A 23,891-nucleotide genomic window follows, 5' to 3' on the forward strand; every position below is an offset into this window, starting at 1 on the left:
CAATACATTCTTTTTCCTCTAATCCAGAGAGATTAAAAACATTTAGTATCATAAATCGAAGTCATTAAAAATCTATGAGTGAATATCACAATAATGTGACATTACACTACACAAGTTGTTAAAAAAAAACCAACGTGATCTTTTATTTTGAAATCATCCATCCGGGTCCCTGCAGGCCAAGCGTACTAACGCTCTGGCTCATGCTGCTGACTCGGACAGTGACTTCATGACGTCACTAGACATCAAGCTGGAAATAAAACAAACGAGCTTCAAGCCGGAAGTTGTTCTAATTTACTTTCAGTTTAAAAATGACAATTTTGTTGGTACATCTGTGTGAGTTTTAAACATAGATTTTGGTTTTAAAAAGTTTTTTTAATAAAAGAAAAACAATTTTTTGATAAAAAAAAATATTTTCAATTCTATTTTCAAAGTTAATGATTATTCAGAAAGCTCAAGAAGCAACCTTAACAATCACTCATGTATTTTTCTTTAGCTGTAAATGAAATCTGTCATACTTTAGCCAATATTAATAGTACTATTTTTGTTAAAAGGCTAATTGGTGTTGAAAAATGACTTCGAAAGAGATTTCATTGACATTAACCGTCTCTACAGCCTGTTATTGTCAAACATGCTAATTTTAAAAAGTCTTTACACCTTAGATTTGGACATGAAATCATGTCCAGAGAACTTCTGTCATAAGCTGCTATTGCATGTGATGACAGACGCCAACATATTCTTTTCAGTGGGATCTGTTAAATTCACATTTGTCTTACAGAAGTGGAAAGATCACTTTCTTCAGATGATATTCCTTTAACACTGTTTCAATTTCATTCTCGGATGTTCCACTTTCTGAATTCGAGATTTTAAATATGTTCTGGAAATAAAATTGATAATAATAAAAAATGAAGTTCAATTAAAATTTACAAAAATTACATTGTATCCGTGAAAATGTCAAAATTGGTTCATCATTAATTAAAAATTATTTTCTTGTTTGTGAATTGTTATAAAAGTAGATTAGTGAAAAATGAAAGCAAAAAAAAATGACTTTTAAAAAAAAATAGATGTACTACTTAGACCCCCCCCCCCTCATATTTTATGTATACCTTATATTTTATTGCAGCCCTAAAGCTCTTTCGTAATGGCATTTATAAATCGACTTTAAGAGTAACCCATTAATCAAACTAAAAAATCTAGAGAGAACATCTTTAAAACGGCAATGACAAAATGTTGTCATTTGAGGTACAGATTTCTTCCTTTGTGGTTATGCAAAATTATTGGTATTAATTACTTTTATTATATTACTCTTTAAAATCTTTGCAGGGTAAAAATGTGTCGCTCAAGGTGTACTTTATTTTGGAAGGTTTCCACGGAAGTAGTGTCGTCACTCCAAGTACTTTGACGAAGGGGGCAGGAATGGCGGCTATGATTACTAAAGGAAGGAGCCCAAAGATTCTGAAACTTTACTAATAAAGGCGCCGTGGAAGACGCGGATTGCGGCGAAGCGCTGGATCTCCTCCCCGGAGCTGATTCCGGAGAAAGCAGAGCTTTCAGGTCGGATTCATGAGGTTCGTGTCCAGATCGAGACGCCGGACAGCTAGTTAGTTAGCCTGCCGTCAGTGACTTTGATTGGAGGTTAGCTCCCCGCTTTACTAGCCAGCTGTTGGCCACTTTGCCAGGCTGCCCAACAACTTAACCAACTGTGTGGAGCCGCTCGTGGGTGGACGGGTCCGGTGGAAGTCGGCACCGCTCGCCCGCAGACGGTCGCGGACAGCGGGGGGAGTTCTCGCGCGGTGTTCGGGCTCCCCGTTAGCTCGGAAAGAACGCTAGCGGAGTTGGGATCCCGCTGAAGTGTCTGTCGCCCATTCTCGGATCCTGCCCCTACCATTGGCTAAGGGCTATCGCCGCCGCCGTCCGGGTCTGCTCGGCTCTACGATGGAAAGCCTCACGCTGAGCGATGTCGAGCAGAAGTACTACTCGGAGCTGTTCGTGTACTGCGACACGGACAACACCAAAAAAGTGGCCTCCAACGGAAGAGTTCTTGACCTTTTCCGGGCGGCCCAGCTACCCAGCGAAGTTGTCTTGCAGGTAAGCTAACCAGCAGTTTGGGGGGAGTTATCTCCGGGGAGGGGGGGGGGGGGTGACCCAACATGACGCCGTTAAAGGATGAAGTTTGGAGGCTGTCACAGCTCACCTCTCCCCCCGTTCAGATGAGGTTAGACCCCCCCGTGATGGCAGAGAGACACACCCTCTTTTAGCTAACGCTAGCCTCCCATGGAGCAGGAGTCCAGAGCTACTCACAGCTGGATCTGTCTGCAGACACACCTGTCCAGAGCTCCCCACAGCTGGATCTGTCTGCAGACACACCTGTCCAGAGCTCCCCACAGCTGGATCTGTCTGCAGACACACCTGTCCAGAGCTCCCCACAGCTGGATCTGTCTGCAGACACACCTGTGCAGAGCTCCCCACAGCTGGATCTGTCTGCAGACACACCTGTCAGGTTTAGGTGATGGACATCCAGTCTGATGGCTCCAACGCTGTTCTGATCAGAGGGCAGCTGTGGAGCTCTGCTCTCATCAAACATCTGCCCCTACAGCTCCTACATTAGATATCAGGACGACGTTGTAAAGCAGCTGGTTTGATTCTTGGATCAGATCCTGATGGTTTCGTTTGGGAGAATCCTCTCCAGCAACGCCATTAATGAGGAGAAAGTTACAATAAAAAATCTTAAAACCTGCTTTGAAACCTTGACTTAGTACTTTTTACAAAGAAATTATTTGATTTCAAAGTATCAAAAATGCCTTATTACCAAGACATTTCATCTGTTTAATAACAAAATAATAGTTACAAATTCTTTGAACAAATTAAGTCCATGTTTAATTAAGATAATATTTACAATATTTACAATATTTACGACTAGGGCTGCACGATATGAGGAAAACTTGCGATATGTGATATTAGTGAACAATATTACGATGACGATATAACTTGCTGTACATGAACAAATAGCAAAACAACCAAAAACATCATTTCCATGTCAGTTTAAAAAATTATACACAAATGACCACCGGCTAAATAGTAGGTCAATATGTAGCACAACACAAAATGGATCCATCCGATTGGTCAAATACATAAAGGGATTTATTTGATTTGTTAAATACTTCAAGCTCCCATAAGACTGTTTTAGCACATTTAAGGTTACCATTTATTGAAATTTTCGCCTCTCTTGCGATAGGCGTGTTGCACAGCTTGATATCGCGATAACGGTAAATGTGTGATTTATTGTGCTGGCCTATTTTAGACCCACTTCAATGAAAATGGAGTTTTCAACATGTAAAAAGACAATTAATTAAACCTGAAATTGCATTTCCGATTTGATGCAAATGGTTGTGAATCAGGAGCAGATGAAAAAATGCCACTGGAAAAAAATTGTATTTGTGACATAGAAGATACACTGGGCGGGGCCAAGAGGACCAATGCCTGAGAAATCTGAAAGAACAGGAACAGAAACCTTTTGCTAAAAGATTCTGTTGGCCAAGAGGCCAGCAAGAAAAAGGAAAACAGGACAACTATAACCAGACAAGCCTGCTAAGTAATGTAGCTTTTTTTTGTTTAGACATTTACCCCAAACCTAAAAAAAAAATAAAATAATAGAAGTTACTGGTATACTGAAAAGATTTAAGCTAGTTAAGCTGTGTAAAGGAATAACCATAACATCTTCTAAAAACAGATTCATAGGTAGTGTAGCCTCTACTATTAGAAAACAATTGAACTCAACCTTGCTAACAAAGCTAACTTCAATGAAAAAGTCAATAAGAGAGCTCATTTCAGCAACTCGTGTTAGCAAACAGAAGACACGCCCCTTAAGAACTTTGAGTCATGTTTACCAAGCAAATGCTTATGGTGGCTCCTCCCACACGCATCAGCAGCTATGAACGCTTTTTTGGAGGAGCGTTGAGCCGCATGTTTGACACAAGAGACAGCGAATGCACCATGACACGAGCTAAGACAGCTCGCCAGTTAGTTTAACGTTGACTATTAGCGAATAATTACAAAAATAAAAGAAACAGAGAAATAGTCGATACGAAATAGAAAAAAAAGACTGATCCGAAATCTCGATCTGATTTTTTTTTTGGTAACTTTTTTGAAGCTAGCTCCTTCATTTCTGCTTCTACTTTGAAGTTAAATCGTTTCAAGAGGAAGTGAGTGAATCCATATTTTCAAAGCTGCAGTGTTGCTTCTCTTGGTCTGTCTTCTTCTGCGTCTTTGTTTTTCCAGGCTTTCTGATGGTTGGCCTGGAAAGTCCTTGAAGGCTAGAGGCAACAGGGATCAGCTTGGGAATGTGTTTGAATCCCACACACAAACCCAGCAGCGATGCAGCGTCGACTGCCGCTCTGGAGCCTTTTATCAGTGGACGTTTCCTGTTCGCATCCTGTCGTCCCGCAGAGCAGCGTGTGCACATTTGAAACAATGAAACTAATGAGTGACGCTGCTCCGTGCTGACTCAGGCTTTGAGCTTCTCACATGACAACCTGAGGAGGCCGGCCAGAGAGGCCTTTAAGTCAAACTGCTCTTCCCGTCATGAGCGGGGCAGAAGCAGCGTGACTCAGGCTTTCTGAAGAGCCCACAGTTAGCTCTTTGTGACTCAGCATCCCTTCAAGGTCAGCTGGAGAGTCGTAGAGCCGCCCAGCAGCGTTTGGAGCTGCACAGAGCCGAGTGTCGGCCTGCGACGGGCGCTCTGTGGGCGGTTTGGGGTCAGTCAGCTGTGGTGACCTAAACCTTAAAGGGTGGGGGGCAGCGGAGCGGGAGCAAAGACGCCGTCCCTGAAAGCAAACCTTCAGTGACAGCTCTGTTTGTTTTTTTTGGAATGTGGAATTTTCCAAAGGTGTGGATCGCCAGTCGATAAGCCCGCACTGGCTCCACCTCCACAGAAATAAAGACTCTTGTTTTTTGGGGGGGGCGGGGGCAGATCACAGAGCTGTGCGGAGCCACTCGCCTGGGTCACTTTGGGCGGAGCCAGTTCTACATCGCCTTGAAGCTCATCGCCATCGCCCAGGCGGGGCTGCCCCTCAGGGTGGAGAGCCTGAACTCGGGTGAGTCCAAACCGTCCGGATGTTAGCTGTTTTTGTCTTGTTTACTGCATCTGAGCGAGGAGTTTCCACGTGTCGCAGCCACAGGAATATTCATGTGCACATATTTAGAATATTTCACTGTTGATGCATCATCAAGCTTCACTTTTTCTCTCAGAACAGCCCAGTTGCTATCGTCAGGTTGTATTGCACTTTAAAGTTAAAAAAACAAATAAATATATCTATATATAGACGAACAAAACAGCTGCTGATTTATAATAAATCTATATAACAGAAAATATTGAATAAAGTTTGAAATATGGACGATAAAGGTAGAGCAATGGTTTGTTCTGCAGAAATGTCTAACAAATCAAATCTCCAAGATGATTATAGCATCCTGTGTTGCTATGGTAACAAAGGTTGCTATAGTAACAAATGGGGGTGTAACGATTCATTTGAACAATTCCATTTAATATTTGCCAATTTGATTCACTTTTGATTTTGGTTCATTTTGAATGATCTGATTCTCTGACCTAGAATGGATCCAGATCATCTTCAGGTAAAACTTCCAGCAGTGAGACTCAGACAGAAATTCCTGCTACTGAACAGTGAAGTTTTCCAGATTCTTGGATTTCTTCCAGATCATCAAATGTAAATGAAATATGTGACCAAACAAACAAGTCAACTAGAATGAATGTCAAATCCATTCACATGTTAGTTTCCTAAAGTTCAGTCCACTGTTGTTAATACATCCAAAGAATCCAAAGGGAACATTCTTAGAACATTCTAGAAAACTGGATGGTCACATGACTTTGCTAAATTCAAAGTCTGTCCACACATTGGACTGGAATGATCAGTTTTTTGCTCCATCACGTTTGTGTTGTCTGCTATGACACTTCGTCTTTTTTAAGTTCTAGTAAATTAAACCTACCAAGTCTCAATCCAAATGGTGTTTTCCAACATTGATTCAAATATTTGGTTTTTTTTTCATTTGGAAACTATTTTTGATGGTTTACGTCATTTCATTTTGATTCTGCCTCAGATAGATGGATCTTATTGGACGGTGGGAATAAAAATTCATGCATGCATTCATTGATGACTTAATTAATCGTTACCTCTAATGGCAACCTTTGTTGCTATGGTAACAGAAGTTACAATAGCTTATTTTCCTGTTTGGTAACACACTAGGTTTGAGGAACAGTGTGTAGTTCTGGGCTGTTTTCTGAATAATCTGAATAATTTCTAATAATTGCTCCAGCCGTTGCTCTCTTCTCACTAAGTTGCTTGGTTACTGTAGATTGGTTCATCCCATTCTCGTTCTGGTAACAACTTAATACACATAACCAGCTTTAAAACACAGTTCATGAGTGGAAGATAGAAGAGGTTTTTCATGTAAAATAGATACATATTTGTTTTCTGCTTCACTATACAAAAATCAAACAATGTCCAATTCTTTTTTTCATATTCTGCATGTTGAAATATGTCTCGGAGGAACATTACAGACCAAACTCCTCTTTTTATTGGAGACAGCTTGCTGAATGAGTGACCAATAAACCCTTTGATTGCCCCACAGGCCACTTCCTCTCTGACAGAGAGACACATTGTGTAGTTTGATAGTTGTTTGTTGTCTGTGTTCTTCCTGGCTGGATGTGAGCGCGGCGTTTCATATCAGCACCTTCATGCTGAATGGATACGTTTGTGTCTCTCTATGTGGAAGCAACTGTTTTAGAAATGAAAGCTTGTCTCTATTGTCACAGCTGGGCATTTGCTGAGCAGCTGCATCATCAGAGGCCTTCAGGAAAATGTTGGGAATCTGCTCCAGCGCCTGTGAGGACGGTTCCCGCTCTGCTGCTCATGTCTGACTCTGAGTTGCGTTTGTGTTTGGCCAGTCAAGGATCTGCCGCTGCCCAGGTTCATCGTGGGGAAGAACGAGGCAGAAGCGAGACACGCCGCTCTGTACCAGGATGCAGACAGTCAGGGAGTGTACCCACCCCCCGGTGTGGCAGTGATACCCAGACCACCAGGCAGGGGTCTCCAGAACAAGAAAGGTCCTCCGTCGACCGCTGCACACCCCGTCCATGAAGTCATCCAGCCCCTCGCTCCCAGCATAGAAACACAGGTTGGTTGCTCTTACTGTCAATCTAATCTGGAACCTTGTTGTGCTTTAAGGTTAAAGATTAAAAATAGTTTTGGCGTGCTTCAAAAGCCACCAGGCTTGATTGTCTTTAGTGTTTGCTCATTTTTCTAAAGCCTGGGTTGCTGGCTTTAGAAAAATGACCACAGAGAAGCTGCTGTCAGAAAGGCCCAATCACTGACTGTGTATGAAAAAACCAGACCAGGGGAGTCCAGCTCCAACCGCACAAAGTCAGTTTAGTCACCATTACTTCGATAGACGGACTCCGTCATGTTGGATCCGGATGCCGGTGTAAGTACCAAAAGTATTCGGCCTGCAATAACTGTTTGGGGTCCTGCGACTAATGATGATGTCACATCATGTGATTGGCTGTAGGTTGATCTGATGACGTTTAAGATAGTGATTGGTACGCGAGTTTACAGGCTAACACCGATATACGTGAGAAACATGGATTACTTGTACATCAATATTTCCCACTAAATATCACAAGGGACTCATTTTAACTCCCATTCCAGCACATCATCTGTGGCCAGCTGTGGAGACGAGATTCCAGACATCTAGCATTTGTTTTAGTGCTAATTCTTTGGTTTTTTGGTTGTTTCGATAACTTGAATAATACATCAAAATTGAACAAAAAAAATTAGGTGTGTGTTTTTTGTTGTTGTAATTAGTATATCAATGCTTTGAACATGTTTTAAAAGGGAAATAACGACTTTGCAATCATAACTGTTAGAAACTGACATTTGGGCCAATTAAAACCTTAAATAAATATTGTTTCTCACACAGTCATTCATTTACTCACGTTGGAAAAGTATGTTTATATTGCCAATCTGTCTCCCTATTATGCATCTGGTTTTACAAACAATGATGTCAGACACTCCTTTAAATTCAAAATGGCATTATTAGTTATGAGGGAAAAGTACTTTAGGTTACAAAATGAAACGTGAAATGAAAATAGAACCTTACCAGATGTCGACGCTAAGTAGCTATGTAGTTTGTCCAAGCGGTGTTACCGTAGTGTGACGTCATCATTAGTTGCGGGACCCCGAACAGTAGGCCACTTTAGGCCACGGTGTAGGTACTTTTGGTACCTACACCGTCAATAAGCAGTGATTGGTCCAAGTTGGTTTGATTCAATGTTTCTATGGCAACCACACTCACCAATCAGGAGTGAGCTGTTTGGAAGTCTACACCCCCACCACTTGAAAGTGAGCCACGCAATCTGTCAATCAAACGTTTAGAGCGTGTGACGTGGGGGCTAGGTGGCAGCACAAACTTTTATCGAGGCACGTGATTGGCCAGTTTATAACTTGGGTTATTCTGACCAATAGAATGACTGCAGAACAGCTGTTTACTTCTCTATAGGCGATGATTTGAGACTTTCGCTTCTTGGAAGCAGTGAGTACTTCCTGTTTGGAGCACTAGGGGAAGAGGCCACTAAGTCCAGTTCTCATACACAGTCAATGGACCCAATAAAATGGAACTGCTCTCTTGGTTTGTCCAAAGACTGTCATTGGTCCTTGTTTTCAGATGGAATATAGTTCATTTGTTTAATCCTTTTATACCGATTTTATACAGATTTTATTGAGGTGAATGAAAACAGTTTAGAAAGTGTAGTAAAAGCTACTGAGAAAGCAGCATTAAATAAAAAAAAAAAGTAATATTTGGTTGTCCTCCCCAATTTTTGGTTGTCCTTCGATACCAATATTCAACAGCAACAAAACCTACTCAGATGTCAGTACTCACATCTTTATTTTTTCTATACATCTAATATCAACTGCCTCTTATGATGGACATTTAAAACACTCTTTAAATATTAAAAACAAACGTTTTACTAAAAGTGAAACATCTGGTTACACAAAGTATTGCCAAAAACTTGAAACTAATATCTTTATCATTAGGATCTTTACACAGATTTAAATATATTGGTTCTTTTTTTTCTTTGGTTTTTATAATTGTTGCTTAAAGAATATAAAATACAAAGACTGTTGTAAAAATTTAGAATATCATATCAATCCCATGGGAAAAGTTTTTATTCAGCTAATGTCAGTCTGTTCTGTTATGAGTGAAAGTTATAGTGTTTTATGAATGTTTTAAATCGTGTTTTTGGAGGTACTGTACCAGGTACTGTTGTTCAACACCTTTATTTGAATAATCTTTATTGAAAAGTGCACATGTAGAAACAGAAAGGATTCGCTAGCATGCACGCACTTCCTTTGTCAGTGGAAAGAATTTGCTGCATACGTCTCAATTCAGAGGTTGCCAAAAACTAACCCTTGAAACCTGAAAAATAGTCGAAAAATACCAAAATGTTGAATAAAAGACCAGGTTGTCACACGGACAACCATCAGGTTCATTTTGGTTGTCCTCCGTGAAATCTGGTTGTCTCGGACAACAGGATAACCGCTTATTTCGATCGCTGGAAAGTAATGTCATCCTGTGTCATTTATTGTAACTGTGAATTCCTGAAGGACTAAGTTCTACTGTAGTATAGCTTTGTGTAATCAGCATAACAATGCTGTTTCGTTTTATAATGTGGGCATGTGAGAAATGTAAAATGTTGAGCATGGAGCCCTGTGGTACACCATGTCTGATTGAGTGTCTTCATGGATAAGCAGTTGTTTTGTCCATTCTAGAGTTGGACCATGGCAGTGGGCCTGGAGCATTTAGCAAACCTCCTGCTCAGATGGGGTTCTTTTGTTGATGACTGATGAATGGGTTGTGGAACTTGCCTGAACAGACTTTTAGCTTCTCGTGGGGTTTGGGCCTCAAAGCTGTGATAAAACTACAGCAGCGACCGCAGGCGCTTCGCCACGCCATCAGTCCTCCTCTTCTGCCCCCTGAGTCGTGTTAGTATGTCTTTCCAGCCTGAACCCACCTCGCCGGTGGTCTCACCTCACCAGTCCCCCCCCACCTCCCCTCATTCCTGGAGGAAGCACAAGCGGCAACCCAGCGGAGGAAACCCAGACAGACCGGCAGCCGTGGCTGCGCCTGGAGTTGCGTGGACACAGTTCAGAGAGCCACAAACAGGTGAACTCTGCTTTACACAAAAACACCGTTTAGAAATAGCCACATGTTAACTTTCCCATCAACAAATAACCCAAACCCTTTGATCTTCTGAGCAATCAACGTAATTGGTTGACTGCTATAAAGCAATCAACCCATTGTTTTCCTGTTTTTCTTTCTTTTTTCTAGTATCTTTGGCCATTTTTTGCCGCTTAACTCCTTCTAAAAAAGTTTCAGCTATTCTAACCATTCAACTGTCAAAATGTTCAGACTTTTGGTCCTTCAAATCCTTGAACTTTTCAAGTTATTCCAGGATTTTTGCCTCCATTGAAATCCATGGGGACCATGGACCTTGGTGCAGAAGCTCGCTGGTTCGATACCCACGGCTGGCATTTTTCACAAAAATATCTTTTTTGTTGTTGTGTTGTTTTCACTTTATTTATGGTCAAATTTGATCATGTCTTTATTTTTTTGTGCCAATTATTACTCTTTAAGTGTCATTTTCATCCAGCAGTACAGCATTCAACCCTACATGTTCTTCTGGAAATGCAGCTCCTTCTAGTTTCCATAGAGTTTGAGAAAAGTAGCTCTGCACTGTAATTCAGCACCGTACTAAACTTTACTACACTTCTTTACTACACTTTAGCTAAAGCTCTGGTGTAAAAATAGAGTTGGCGTTGAAGAAAAAGGCTTCATTATTCAAGAGCAGAAAAGTTGTGCGTGATGTCTGCAGCGTCCGTCCCAAGCAGAAAGCGGCTGTGCATGTTGGGGGGTTGGAAATCGACCGTGGGAATAACGTGGCGTGTTGTCTGCTGGTGCAGGTCCAGCTGGCGCCGACGGCATGTGGCCGTCCCGCTCGCCGCCTCCTGCAGGTCAGGAAAGCTGGGTCAGCTTCACGGCAGACACCCCGCCCTCCAGCACCCTTCCGGCAGGGCACCCCTCATCCGTTCAGGTGGGCATCGGGATTCTGGGAAATCTCGCTTTGTTTAATCCAAAGGAATCTGGGGAACCTTTACCTTCAGGAAAAATGCCAGTATGATTTCAAAATGTAACAAAAAAGTAGATTTTAGTATCTGAAAACAGGAGGCCACACAGAAAAAACTCATAGAAAACTGACCCAAAATACATCAAAGAAGACCAAATTTAATATAAAAAAATATAACAAGTCAAAGAAATAAAGATTAGTTTACAGTTTCGAAGTTTTCAAAACTTAATTTTCAAAACGACAATGTCAACAAATTCAAGAAATGAAAGTAGAATCTTGTTTCTAAAGTGAAGCGATCCTAGCTCAGGTTTCCTGGAGTTCATCAAAGGCAGCGTCACACACAACGGCGACCTCTAGTGGCAGGAAAGAGATGAACGTGAAGGATGGCCTGAAATGAATTTAAATGAATCTGAAATAACATTGAAAAAGAAGTATTAAAAGAAGCAAAGCAGATGACACAAGATGTCTAATTTGTCCAAATAAAAATGAAAACGAAAGAAATTTGAGGGTCCCCTGGAAAGAGACGATGCGTGACACAAAGTGCTTCGGTGTGACGGCTTTGCGTTTACAAAGTAGCAGACTCGTTTCATCCGCGACCTCCACAATGTGTCAACAGCTGACCTTGGACGTGGCGTTCCCAGGAGGAGCTGCTGTGTTTTGCTCCCACGCCTGAGCCAAACCTTGAGCGGCGACGAGGCCACACACGGAAACAAAAATGCAGAAATGAAGACATACACTTCACTAACACACTATCAATGTCCTTATGTATGTATTTTACTAGCTACCATATAGTTACTCTTTGTTTGCTTTCATTACTCTGAAGCATTTTCCCTTCAGTCAGCACTGCTTGACTGATTCTCGGCCTTAAAAAAATCCATCCTTAGCGTTTCATTTTTAGCTAACTTCAGTTTAATATTAGGACTCTTAGTTTATTTTGAAAAAGACGCTTAAATACTGCCTTATTCTACGGCACCCCTAAAGGGACTTAGCAGTAAAAAAAATACATTAGGACTGGTAATTTATTTTGCTTTTTGTCCCTTTAGGGGCTCCGTAATTTGAAATGATGTCACGTCTGCTATGTTTGCAGGAACATTTCAGCGGTTTAAATGCCTTTTATTTTTGGCTTCAGGAAAGCACAACAGTACGGACCGTGACCTCGACGGCACTCGCCAACGAGATCCAGCGGCAGTCCAGCGGCTACGACGACCCCTGGAAGATCACGGACGAGCAGCGGCAGTATTACATCAACCAGTTCAAAACCATTCAGCCCGACCTCACCGGCTTCATTCCAGGTGGGAGATGTGCCTCCCCCACCAGCCGAATCCCGTTCCCGTGGAGCAGAACTCACGCTTTGCTTTTTGTGCTCCAGGCTCAGCCGCTAAAGAGTTCTTCACCAAATCAAAGTTACCCATCTTAGAGCTGTCGCACATCTGGTGAGTCCATTCAAGCGGCGAGCTCCTCGAAGATCTGAGGAGCTCTGTTCTGTCAGATCCACTGAAACCTGTGTTCGCAGGGAGCTGTCGGACTTTGACAAAGACGGAGCGCTGACGCTGGACGAGTTCTGCGCCGCCTTCCACCTGGTGGTGGCCAGAAAGAACGGATATGACCTTCCAGAGAAGCTTCCAGAGAGCCTGATGCCAAAGCTGATCGACCTGGACGACTCAGCAGGTGCGGCGTCCTCAACGTTTCCTGACCTCATAAGCAATAAGAAGCAATATTTATTTACAAAGTTGGGCCACATTTACACAACAATGTGAGTTTCTTTGGACATTTTCAACATAAAGAATGGAAAAAATTGATTATGACAAGATCTGACTCCACCCCTTGCTGTCATGACAACTAACAATACTAGGTCAGAGTTCCACATGAGTCACAGCAGGATTTTAAGACAATGATACTTTTCAGACAAAACATTTACCGTAATTTCCGGGTTATAGAGCGCACCTGATTACAAGCCACATCTACTCAATTTAAGGAGGTTACGTCAAAATGTACATACACAAGCTGCAGCTGTATACAAGCCGAATGTTGTTACCAACACTATCGGTCCGTCACTGAATATCCTGACCCCCAGACTATACGACTGGCTTCAGTCTCACTGAGGGAGGAATTAACAGTTCTCAACCCGTTCATTTGAACACACCCACATCTGCCAAACAGCATGCACCTCACTTCTGCTCACAGGTCCCTCAGTTATGTTACACCCGCGATTCCCCACTTCCCATGAGTCTTAGGGGCTTAAGGCTGGGCTAACCCCCGGTTCGCCACACTGTGTTGTAGATTGAGGATGAATATGTGTTGAAACCGCGTGCGTGTTTAAGAAGGAGCAGGGAGTGGAAGCAGGGGAAAACGGGAGAGCAGGTCTCCTCTCCTTCCGCCTGTGACACGGCAGCAATATGGTTGTAACAGGGCAGGTTAAAAAAACAGACCAGTAAAAGAGGCTGCATGTGGGTGTGACTAAAACAAGTAGGCTTGTTGCTGGAAACAGGATCAAGCAGTCAGCCTCCCATGCATGAGCGCTCCCGGCGGCCGTCAAATAAATCCATAAATTAGCTGCATCACTGAATAAGCCGCAGGGTCGAAAAGCGTATGACAAAAGTAGCGGCTTGTAGTCCGGAAATTATGGTAAATGAAAAGTTTGTCTTTCCGTCCGCTGATAGTAAGCTAAAGTGAAACACAGTTACTAAATAAACCATTACTTCACAACACAAGGCAGAATTAAAAGTTAGAATTTGGTTTGAAATTGGAAATGTTTTGGGAATTCTTCATCTAGATTTCACAAAGATGTTCCATAATCACTGGAAAAGCTTTAAAATGGCAGAAATGTTCTAAAATGAAGCTAATTTGATGTAAAGCCAAATACTTTCATGCTAATATGGATCTGTTCAATCCCAAAGGCTCAAATTGCAAATATTTCAGAGGAAGTTGAGAGTTTTCTGGTGTTTGTTCATCCTGTTCTGCATATTCCAAACATTATAGTTCAGTTTAATGGAGAATCATAAACAATGAGAAGCTCCTGTGGGTTTCTAAAACATTTTTAAACCGACAACTTCTCAAACAATATAAAACAAGGCCAAAAATGTAATTAAGCATCCTAATTTCTTGTTGGAAATTTGCCGATTGAATAGTTTGAGCTTTGAACCAACACCAGCCTCCTCACTTCAAGGCCTTCCAGTCGCACTTTAAAAGCTGTTTCTCACAAAGAGAAAAAGAAACGCCAGTCCTTTCATTAAAACTCTGAAAAAGGAACTCGAACAGCTTTGAAAATGATTGTCCTGCTCGAGTACCCACCAGTACTTTAACTTTTATTGGAGGTTTTTGCCAGTAAAACACAAAAATAACACCTTCAGGTCCTTTAGTCTCAAATTCGGTTCTGAGACGCCTTAAAAGAAATTTCACTTGGAGGAACCAGTGAAACTGTAAAGTTTCCAAAGTCCATGCTGAAAGGAGTGTGATGTGAAAGCGCTAAGCTTTGGACATCAAAGAGATTCAAGGTTTTAGGCACTAAAAGTCCTGAAGAATTTGGAAAAAAAGGTGTTTAAACATTCGACACAAGCCGCTGCCTACAATAAAACCAACACGGATCTTTGCAGTCCAAGTTTGACTTTGGAAACGTGGCGAACATCAAAGTCATTCTTCACTCTGTCTCATCTACAGAGTGCATGTTCCCAACCTCAGGACCAGGATCCGTCCTGGAAAATGAATGCATACCTCACATTATTTCTGTTTTCTTTATGATCCTGTTCTGAAGGAAGCTTTGATTTGGTAAAACTCCTGGCTTCTAAGGTTCCCTCTTTACTCGTGTCCAGTCGTTATCCTCAGTTTTGTGTCTTGACACATTCGTTACTTTCTTAGAGCGGTTCTTCCAACCGCCGAAATGAAACCATCAAACTAGTTGACAAAAAAACGAACGTCTTTGAAAAGTTTCTTTGTGCAGAAAAGAGTCAGAAGAGGACAAAATAAAAACTAGGAGATTTATTGCAAATCTGGATTCACAGTTGTTTCACCACCCCATAATATTAATTCATAGCTGTCTAATGATATGAAGATGCTAATCAAGTTCCAAGCACAGAATGTTTAGAAGATACCCGTTTTTGTGAGGCTTTTATCATTTCATTTAGTTGTTTTTATCCACCACAGGTTGGTGTCTGGTTTGTGGCTTTCGCTGAAATAGTTCAGTGAAAATGTGAATCGAACTTTACACAAAGCCTAAGGAACAAAAACAATTTACTGCAGATACTTTATAGAGGAGGGAGATTAAATGCACAGATTGGAATTTGCAAAAACTTGTTAAAGGGACATTTAAGGATTTTCCTAAATCAAAGCAGCATTAGATATTCTTCTGTTAAGAAACTACAACTGTCTGTTCAGACTAGATTCCATGTAGAACCATTTTACCGGGAAAATTGGATTATAAAACACAAAAACAGACAAACAGATGAACTCAGGCCAGTTCATGATAATAATCGGACATTAAGCCGGTCTAAAAATCTGCCACAGCACATACCAAACGCATATTTTTTTAATACATGTGTATTTGTCCATCTACATTTCTGTTATTTAAGTATGTATCCATCGTAAAGCTGTCAACACTTCCCCGCCTCCATGCTGTTTTGGCACATCAGACATGTTTATAGCTGTACCTCTGCACACAATTACAGACATTTCATATTTTGCATATTTGGACACTTCCGTTGTACACTGTGCACCTATTGTACACAGTGATATTTTTAGACGATACTTTGTCTTGGAAAGTTTTTGTCTTTGCACTGTAAATGGTGATGGCTTCAACGTCATGACAATAAAGGCATCTCTCTCTCTACCTCTACCTCTACCTCTGACCTGAAACGGTTTTCCTGTTTCCCCTCAGAAGTCCCGGAGCCGACTCCAGATGTTGGCTACTCGGCATCACCTGTAGAGGGCACCCCCAACAAGTCCCCCTCCATGCCGTCTCTCAACCAGGCGTGGCCCGAGATGAACCAGAGCAACGAGGTTTGAGCGCTCTGCACACGCTCACAGACGAACACCTCAGCGCCGCGTTTGCCTTTGACTCTGAATCCATGACTCTGTTTTCCTCATCGGCCTGCTGTGGTCTGTCTCCATCCTCCTCCTCAATGTAATCTCTGATAATTCTGCTGATCTTTTCCGGCGCGCCGTCATCGCACCGGCGCAGACTGATGATGTTCATGTGTGATGTCACCGCGCCGCTGACTGACGTGTTTTTGTTTTTTTTTCTCACTCTCTGTCTGTCTCCTGCAGCAGTGGGAGACGTTTAGCGAGCGCTCCTCCAGCTCTCAAACTCTGACCCAATTTGACTCTAACATTGCACCAGCTGACCCTGTAAGTCAATCACTTAGTCTGCATGCTGTCACTGTGATGCAGCGACCCATTAACCCTCGCCCTGCCTGTCTCCGAGCATGAATGTCTCCGGGTTGCAGCTCAGCGGCCGTTGTGATTCGCCTGCCTTCCTCTGTCCAGCATCCCCTTTTTCCTCCACGCTGACATCCACCAATCAACAGCTTCCTTTGAAAACACGCAGTCCTGAAAATTTGACACATTAGTCGACGGACGACCGCTCTGCACTTCATACGATGCCATCGGAATCTGAAAGCCAGGATTTAGTCGCTTTCTGCTGCTTTCATCGATGTCCTGCAGGCAGAACAGAATCAGAAGCAGCGGAGGGAAAAGTCTAGCATGAACACACATCGCTTTGACTCTTTAAAGACTCGCTCTGTTGAAAATAGTGTTTTTAACGTGTTCTTATGGCTTCTTTCTGATGATGGACAAATATTAGGGAAATTACAGTTAAAGAGTCTTTATTCTAATCGTTGTGGGAAAAAATGCCATTTTGAAAAAGTTGCTACAAAGAAAATATGCTGAGCAGCTCTGCTCCATTCTGATCATCCACTGTCAGACAAATACATCCATGAACGTCTTTGTTTCCCTCGTCTGAGCTGGAATCTGGAAGCTCCTATGTTGCTCACTGCTAATGTTGGGTTGGGGCATGAGGGATTGTAAGAGGGGACAGGAAGTAAACAGATGGATGACGGGAAGTGCGGGCCCCAGTTGCTTCTCGGAGATGAAGTTCCAATGAACTCCTGCTATTCTGCAGAAACTAGAAAAGGACACAGGGTTTTGGATTTTTGCTAAAAACAGCACAATCATAATTCAAAGACCATCCATCAAAAGATGATCCGAGTGAGAGTTTGAATGGCTGCATGTCCACCGCTGTAGCTTCATGGAAATGTCTGAGGTGTGACGGTGTGTTCAGAATTAAAGGTTAAAGAGCACTTTGAGGTTTTTGGAGAGTCTCCATCGATGCAGTCCAAAGGTGCAGAGTTGAGCCAAAACAGAGGCTTGCTTTTATTGGACAAACGCTGTAGATGTGTTTGTTTGTAAATCAGTGGTTCAGTGTCTCAACAGAAAGATGCAGGACTCTGATTTGAATAGGAATTCATCAGAATAGGCTTTACATTGAGTTTGGTGAGGCTAAAAAGAGGGAAAAAAGGGGAGAAAAGTCAACAAAACTCCTATTTCCCTTCAGCTGTTCTGCATTCATGTTTTCTAATGATAGCTTTTCATGAAGATAATAAGGGAAACTGTAGAGATGTCTGGAAAAAAGTTCAGTTAGGGAGTTTGACTTTAATATAAATGAAAAATATGTGATGATGTGGAGAAAAGCCAAGTCTTTTTTTTAGCAAATCTGTAGAATTGAGTGGATTGATACATGGTGTCTTCTCTAGTGTTTGTCCGCTTATGTCTTTTTGTTGAAGTAAGCTTTCCTTCTTTTGTCCAGGACACGGCCATCGTTCACCCCGTTCCCATCCGGATGACGCCCAGTAAAATCCACATGCAGGAGATGGAGCTGAAGCGGACCGGCAGCGGTCAGACGCCACTTTCACTGCTCGTGTACACAACCCTCAGCAAATTAAAAAGAAACGTTTGTTGTTGTTTTTTTCCAGACCACAACCACCCCGCCAGTCCTCTGCTGGCGAAGCCCCCAGAACTGTCCGAAGAAGCCAAGCTGCCTGCTTCCATGAAGTTTGCTGCCGCCAACGCCGTGGGTGAGTCCACCCTGCCCGCCGTTTTCTAACCACTCATCAGGGTCATGCCGGCATGTTGCGTGTTTGGCGTGTCACATGTAACCCTTGTGCTATCTTGTGGGGTCTAGATGACCCCCACTTTCAACGTTAACGTGCCTCCGAGGCACGTTAACGTTGAAAGTGGGGGTCATCTAGACCCCACAAGATAGCTAAAGGGGTATGCAGACATGTTGAATGTAAGGGAACCATTGACAGTAAATGAGAACTAGACGACCCACCGGCATCTACTTTAGCTAACAAGTTACTGTAACTTCTCAAAGTAAAACTGCTCTTTTGAAATACTAAAGAGAAATCTTCATCCGCAAGCTTCTTGTATTTTTTTTCTCCTGCAGGTGACGGCTACAGCAGCTCAGACTCCTTCACCTCAGACCCGGAGCCCATCACCCGACAAAGGTCTGAGTCCTGGTCAGGTCTATGTGGTTTGAGTCATGATCAAATGAATGTGTTTCTGTTTGGTTTATCCCTTGTGCTATCCTAGGCACTTTACCATTGGGAGTTGGGTCATCTAGACCCACTAGACAGTGCTCTGAACCTTTTTTCTTCAATGATTTGTGATCTTCACTGGTGTCCATGGATTACATGAAATCTTTCCACCTTTATCCACCTTTGTCATGGTGGGGAGAACATGTCAATGTAAGGGTGGGGTCATCTGGACCCCACAAGATAGCACAAGGGTTAATTAAAGGATTTTCCCATAACCATGGATTTAAGCTACAAAAAAGCGGAACTTGGATGAAGGAAATCATGAATTCCTAAAAATAAAATTTAATAAAACTGTAAGAGTAATGTGTGATATTTATAAATGTATATTAGATCTTTAAGTAGATAAAAAAAATCCAGTTAAGATTGTTTACGTTATAGTTTTAGTTCCTCATTCATTCCTTTGTGGGGGTTCCTCAGGGTTCCTCATTGGTCCCTCTGAGGTTTTTCTTTATACTCTTCCTCTGAAACCTCAAAGCATACTTGATACTGTAATGTTTTTGTTTTGGTTGCTTTTATTTGTTACCTTTGACCTTTTTTATCCAGGTCCCAGTCGGGAACGTCTCCAGAGACTCTGAAGGTGGTAGCCCCGCCCCCTCCCCCTCCCCGCCCCCACCCTTCTCACTCCCGCTCCTCGTCTCTGGACATGAATCGCACTTTCGCCGCCTCCACTGCTGCGGGAGCGGTGCAGCCGTCGGCGATCGCGTTCCCCCCCGCAGTGCCTCCTCGCCCCCTCCCCACACAGGTGACAGCACAGTCAGGACTGTAAGTTTCAAAGTGCGTCTGTTACTTCATCTGTCTCCTGCCGCCGCCCCTCGGCAGACGTCGGTGCCCGTCACCGGGCTTCGGGTGGAGACCGAGGCCGGCCCGGCAAGGGGAGCGGCGCTCGCCACCACCACCTCCCCCCAGCAGATCCCACAGCAGCCCAACTTCGCAGACTTCAGCCAGTTTCAGGCCTTCGCCGCTTCCGAGCAACCGTCCAGCCTGCCAGAGGTGGACAAGCACAGCGAGGAAGCACAGGTGAGCGTCTCCTGCAGACCTTCCAACAGCTTCATTCATCCCATTCAGAAATGTTCGTCTAATGGACACCTAGAAGGGCATTGTCCCACCCATACCGCGCTCACTTACAAAACATTTAATTGTACTTTAATCTATATATATTTAACTTTGACATCATTTTTCACAATAAGCCGTCTATTTGGTACGTGGTGTGACGCATCGTCATGGTAACGACTACAGAACCTGCAGGTCGCTCTGTTTCATCTGGTGTATGAGGACTAGCCCGCACTATAGGGCGCACATCAATGAATGGTCCGTTCTGGAACTTATGTCATGAATCAGAAGCAGACGTAAAAATGCTGTTGGAGAAAAAAAGCTTTCTTGTGATGTAGAAGATACACTGGGTGGGCCATGAGGTCTCAGTAACGGCAAGGGGAAGGGGGCACGGGGTTGCTCCGCCCCAACAGCCCCGCCTACAAGGCAGAGGTGAATTTCCAATGAACTCCTGCTGCTCTGCAGAAACTATGTCGATGGATTTTTGCTAAAAACAGCACAATAACGTCTAAAAGACCACAGGGATCATTTTGAAAAGATTATCGGAGTTTGAACTTTAACCCTTTGGAACCTGGGGCCCAAAACCTTCATTTTGCTCACATGTGAGTCTGCATTTCTATTCAGCACATCCTCACCCATGTGACACCAACTCTTTTTTGTCCTCTGTGTCCTCAGGTGGAGAAGACGGCGGAGGGCGCTGCGCCTTTAAGAACTGTGAAGAGCGACGGTCCTGCAGATGACAGGAGCTCGGCGGCGGTGAACTCTGTGCGTCACTCACACCGTCTCCGCTTCGGTTTTCTTTGAGCCGCTTCCACTAAACCCTCCCCTTTTTTTCCCATCAGGCTAAGGGCTCCTCAGGCCCGCTGGCTCCTCCCCCAAAGCCGGTCCGTAGAAGGTTGAAGTCGGAGGATGAGCTGCGGCCTGAAGACGAGCAGCACGGGCTGCAGAAGTCCAACATCATGGCGGCTGTCCTCGCCACACAGCCGTCCATCCCCAGGTGGGGGCGGGGCCTGCTGACGTCACAGATTTTTGTTGACATTTCCGTAAGAAAAGGTCGTTGGTTTTTCAGGTCGGCCGGAAAAGACAAGAAGTCGATCCAGGCGTCCATCCGGAGGAACAAGGAGACGAACACGGTTTTGGCGAGGCTGAACAGCGAGCTGCAGCAGCAGCTGAAGGTAAGAAGCCCCGCCCTCCCCGCCGTTCCTGGAGTGGGCGTCTCCTGATGGCTTCGTGGCGTTGCAGGACCTGCTGGAGGAGAGGATTTCCTTGGAGGTGCAGCTGGAGCAGCTCAGGCCCTTCTCGCACCTCTAACCCCCCCACTGTGGCCACGCGGCTCTCCTCCAATCAGATGTGGATGACGGATGGGAGAAAGGGGGGGCGGTTGACTCGGCACTTTCCAGTTTTCTCTGGCGGTCCGGCGGTCCGGACTCTGAAGAAGGAAACAAAAGCTTGTGCGTCTGTGTGCGTGTGTGTGTGTGTGTGTGTGTTGCGTGTGTGTGTCTACACCAAACTCCGGTCAAGTGCCTGACCTTCACGAACTCCTCCACCCCCCCAAACCCGCTCCTTGAAAACGTCTTCCAGCTTCCTTAATTCATTTCTCCTGATCTGGACCCAAACAGGCGTTTCTTCTTCACTCCGTTCTGAGGAACACGCCGGCTCCCCCTGGTGTCTGTCTTTGGTGTTACAGTGTTTAGGGATTGACGGAAGCGTTTTTTGCCAAACGACCGGATTCTTCAGTCTCACATTTCACTCTTTGGGGGGGAAAAAAAAAGTTCTGTACAAACTTGAAGAGCCCCCGTTCTCCTCCCTGGAGCTGATGCTGGGGGCGGAGCTTCTGCAGAAAAAAGGCGGGACTATGCATTTTGACAGAGGGACTCGGGCTCAGAGGTTGGCGCTCTCATCGTAGCGGAAAAAGCTTTTTTTTGTTGTTGTTTTATATCTTAGATCTTCCATCTGCTGCGTGCTTATGGTTCTGGTGTCGGTACAGATCAGTAGAACTCAGTTTCAGTCAGCAGAACCCTGAACGACCCAGCCGCACTTTGACCCCACCCCCCACCTCACACAAAAGTTTATACTCGCCTTGTTCTTTTAAAAACGCTTTAAGATGAAGAAACGAACCAATCAGAGCGCTTGGTTTCTTCCAATCAGTTTGTTCTCTCCTCCTAACCCCCCCTGAGTTCCCCCAACACACCCTCTTACCTATTCAGGCGTTCAGGTTTCCGCGGTAACGGAGTGACCTCAGATCTGTTGAGAGGAAATCTTATTTAAACCCAAAAATGTTCCATGTTTGCCCCCTCCCCTATCACACGACATAAAGGCAATCCATGCAGGCAGAAGCAATCAGTCATTCAGAAGTTTGAATGCTCTTAGCCCCCCACCCCCACCCCGTGTGATGTATATTGGAACCCCCCCTCCCCCTGGACTCCTGTGCACATTTTGCATCCATTGCTGCCTAACAGCACCAGAACCATCTATTTAATTCTCTCCTGGCTGTGGGACTCTAGATGTTGAACTGCATGGACGTCCTGGATCTCTGCAGGATTCATTAGCAGCTGTGTGATTTTTACACAAAAATAAAAAGTGACATTATTTTACACCCGACTCTATTTAATCTGTTCCTATATGAGGGATTTCTGATGAACCTTTTGTTTAGATTCACATGGAACGAAAGAAAAATAAAACAGCAGTTTAAGGATTTGGAAGAAAACAGTTTTCAGACTTAAGTATCTTTTAAAGGTTACCATGTGTTTGAATTACTTTGATAAGTATCACTCACAAATCAAATTGTTTTTTGTAATTAAGAAATAACATTTTATTTTGGGGAAATGAAGGGACTTAACCATCCAAAACTTAAATTTAATGAGCACAAAGACAGCTGAGCGAGTGTTTTCAGGGAGGAACCTGACAACCGAGCGACCCCGCATTTTCCACGGTTGCCATCTGCGCTCCTGCGCTCTCGCTGGGTTTGCGTGCAGTGTTCAGAGGAAGTTTTTGTCACTTGGGGCGCTAACCTTTCTGGTTGATATGATTGGCCGAAATTTACCTGTCAAATCCGGTGAGGAAACTGGGCGGGACTTGCATTTTTTTTAGAGGCTTTATTAGAAAACACAGCAGCTGTAACGTGGATTAACCAACGACCCAAGACAAAGGTAAGAAAGTGCAGCGGGGTTTTTTTGTGCTGTAAGTTTTTCCTCATGTGAAAATCGATAATTTCGCTTATTCGTTAGCGTTGTCAGGTTCCACCTTGAAAAGACTCAGTTGTCTTTCTGCTCATTCAATTATTGGCTGCCATGAAACTACAATAATAACTCGCTCACTTCCAGATTGAAGCACATTTAAAAACTAAAAGTATTTGAAACCATGTCAGTTAACCAAAAACAAAACATTACTTGGTTTGTTAGATAAAAAACAAACACCTCCATCACTCAAACAAAGTGACTTGTTTTCTGGCTCCAAAAAATTGACTTTACTTTAGATTTAGCCATTTAACATCAGAGCTTTAGCTCCAGTGTTCACATTCTTTTAAACTTCTCAACCGCTTGCGCAGTTAACATAATTCCAGCGGATTCTAAAGCGGAGAAAAGTACGTCTGCACTGATGTGCAAAACTTGACGGACGAGAAGTGTCTACTCCATCAACATAGATCAGGTGATTCTGCCGCGGAAAGAAGCGTCCTTGCACCGTTACGCTAACTTTACTAATGTAAGGTGTTGTGTGTTGGTGCAAACCCCATATAAAAGCCATTTTTCAGTGCGTCAGAATCAGCTGATTAACGTTGAACAATTTACAGCATGTCAAAGAGCGTGTGTTATTTAGGTGTTGGCAATATCTCCGGTGTTATTAGCATATCAAAGCTGTGCTGACTATTTTTGGACCTTTATTTTTATTTCAGATCCATCTTATGTTCTAATGAAGCATATTTTGAGTAAATCTCTGACTGACTGACCGTTAAGTTCCGGGCGACATCTGGTGGTGGCCCAGGAGGTTCTGGACCGCCACAGAGAAACCAGCGTGACGGTCTACTCAGCCCCGGAAGAGCGTCGTCTTCCATCACTGTCAATCAT

General features: G+C 43.5%; 1 protein-coding gene across 3 annotated transcripts; it reads left to right on the forward strand.

Annotated features, from left to right (window-relative positions):
* Positions 1-1,376: 1,376 nt before the first annotated feature.
* Positions 1,377-22,421, forward strand: reps1 (RALBP1 associated Eps domain containing 1). Of its 3 annotated transcripts, none has more exons than XM_023953298.1 (19): positions 1,377-2,085; positions 4,967-5,090; positions 6,956-7,185; positions 10,068-10,230; positions 11,028-11,158; positions 12,321-12,483; positions 12,561-12,624; positions 12,705-12,859; positions 16,062-16,183; positions 16,451-16,531; positions 17,988-18,075; positions 18,154-18,255; positions 18,627-18,687; positions 19,321-19,519; positions 19,597-19,794; positions 20,503-20,592; positions 20,670-20,824; positions 20,897-21,002; positions 21,070-22,421. In XM_023953298.1, exons 1-19 carry the CDS (start codon positions 1,933-1,935, stop codon positions 21,136-21,138), a joined length of 2,454 nt encoding a protein of 817 aa, XP_023809066.1. In that variant the 5' UTR covers positions 1,377-1,932; the 3' UTR covers positions 21,139-22,421. The 3 variants fall into 3 exon arrangements, with proteins under 3 accessions (XP_023809066.1, XP_020570328.2, XP_023809067.1); XM_020714669.2 differs by having other exon boundaries at positions 16,065-16,183; XM_023953299.1 differs by lacking the exon at positions 16,451-16,531.
* Positions 22,422-23,891: the final 1,470 nt, after the last annotated feature.

Source organism: Oryzias latipes, chromosome 24 (assembly GCF_002234675.1).
Source record: "Oryzias latipes chromosome 24, ASM223467v1".
NCBI lineage: Eukaryota > Metazoa > Chordata > Actinopteri > Beloniformes > Adrianichthyidae > Oryzias > Oryzias latipes.

Coding starts and splice junctions, on each gene's coding strand:
- reps1 (XM_023953298.1), top strand. CDS start 1,933: ATGGAAAGCCTCACGCTGAGCGATGTCGAGCAGAAGTACTACTCGGAG. Junction 12,860..16,061: donor CGACCTGGACGACTCAGCAG/GTGCGGCGTCCT, acceptor GTTTCCCCTCAG/AAGTCCCGGAGCCGACTCCA. Junction 18,076..18,153: donor GCTGAAGCGGACCGGCAGCG/GTCAGACGCCAC, acceptor GTTTTTTTCCAG/ACCACAACCACCCCGCCAGT.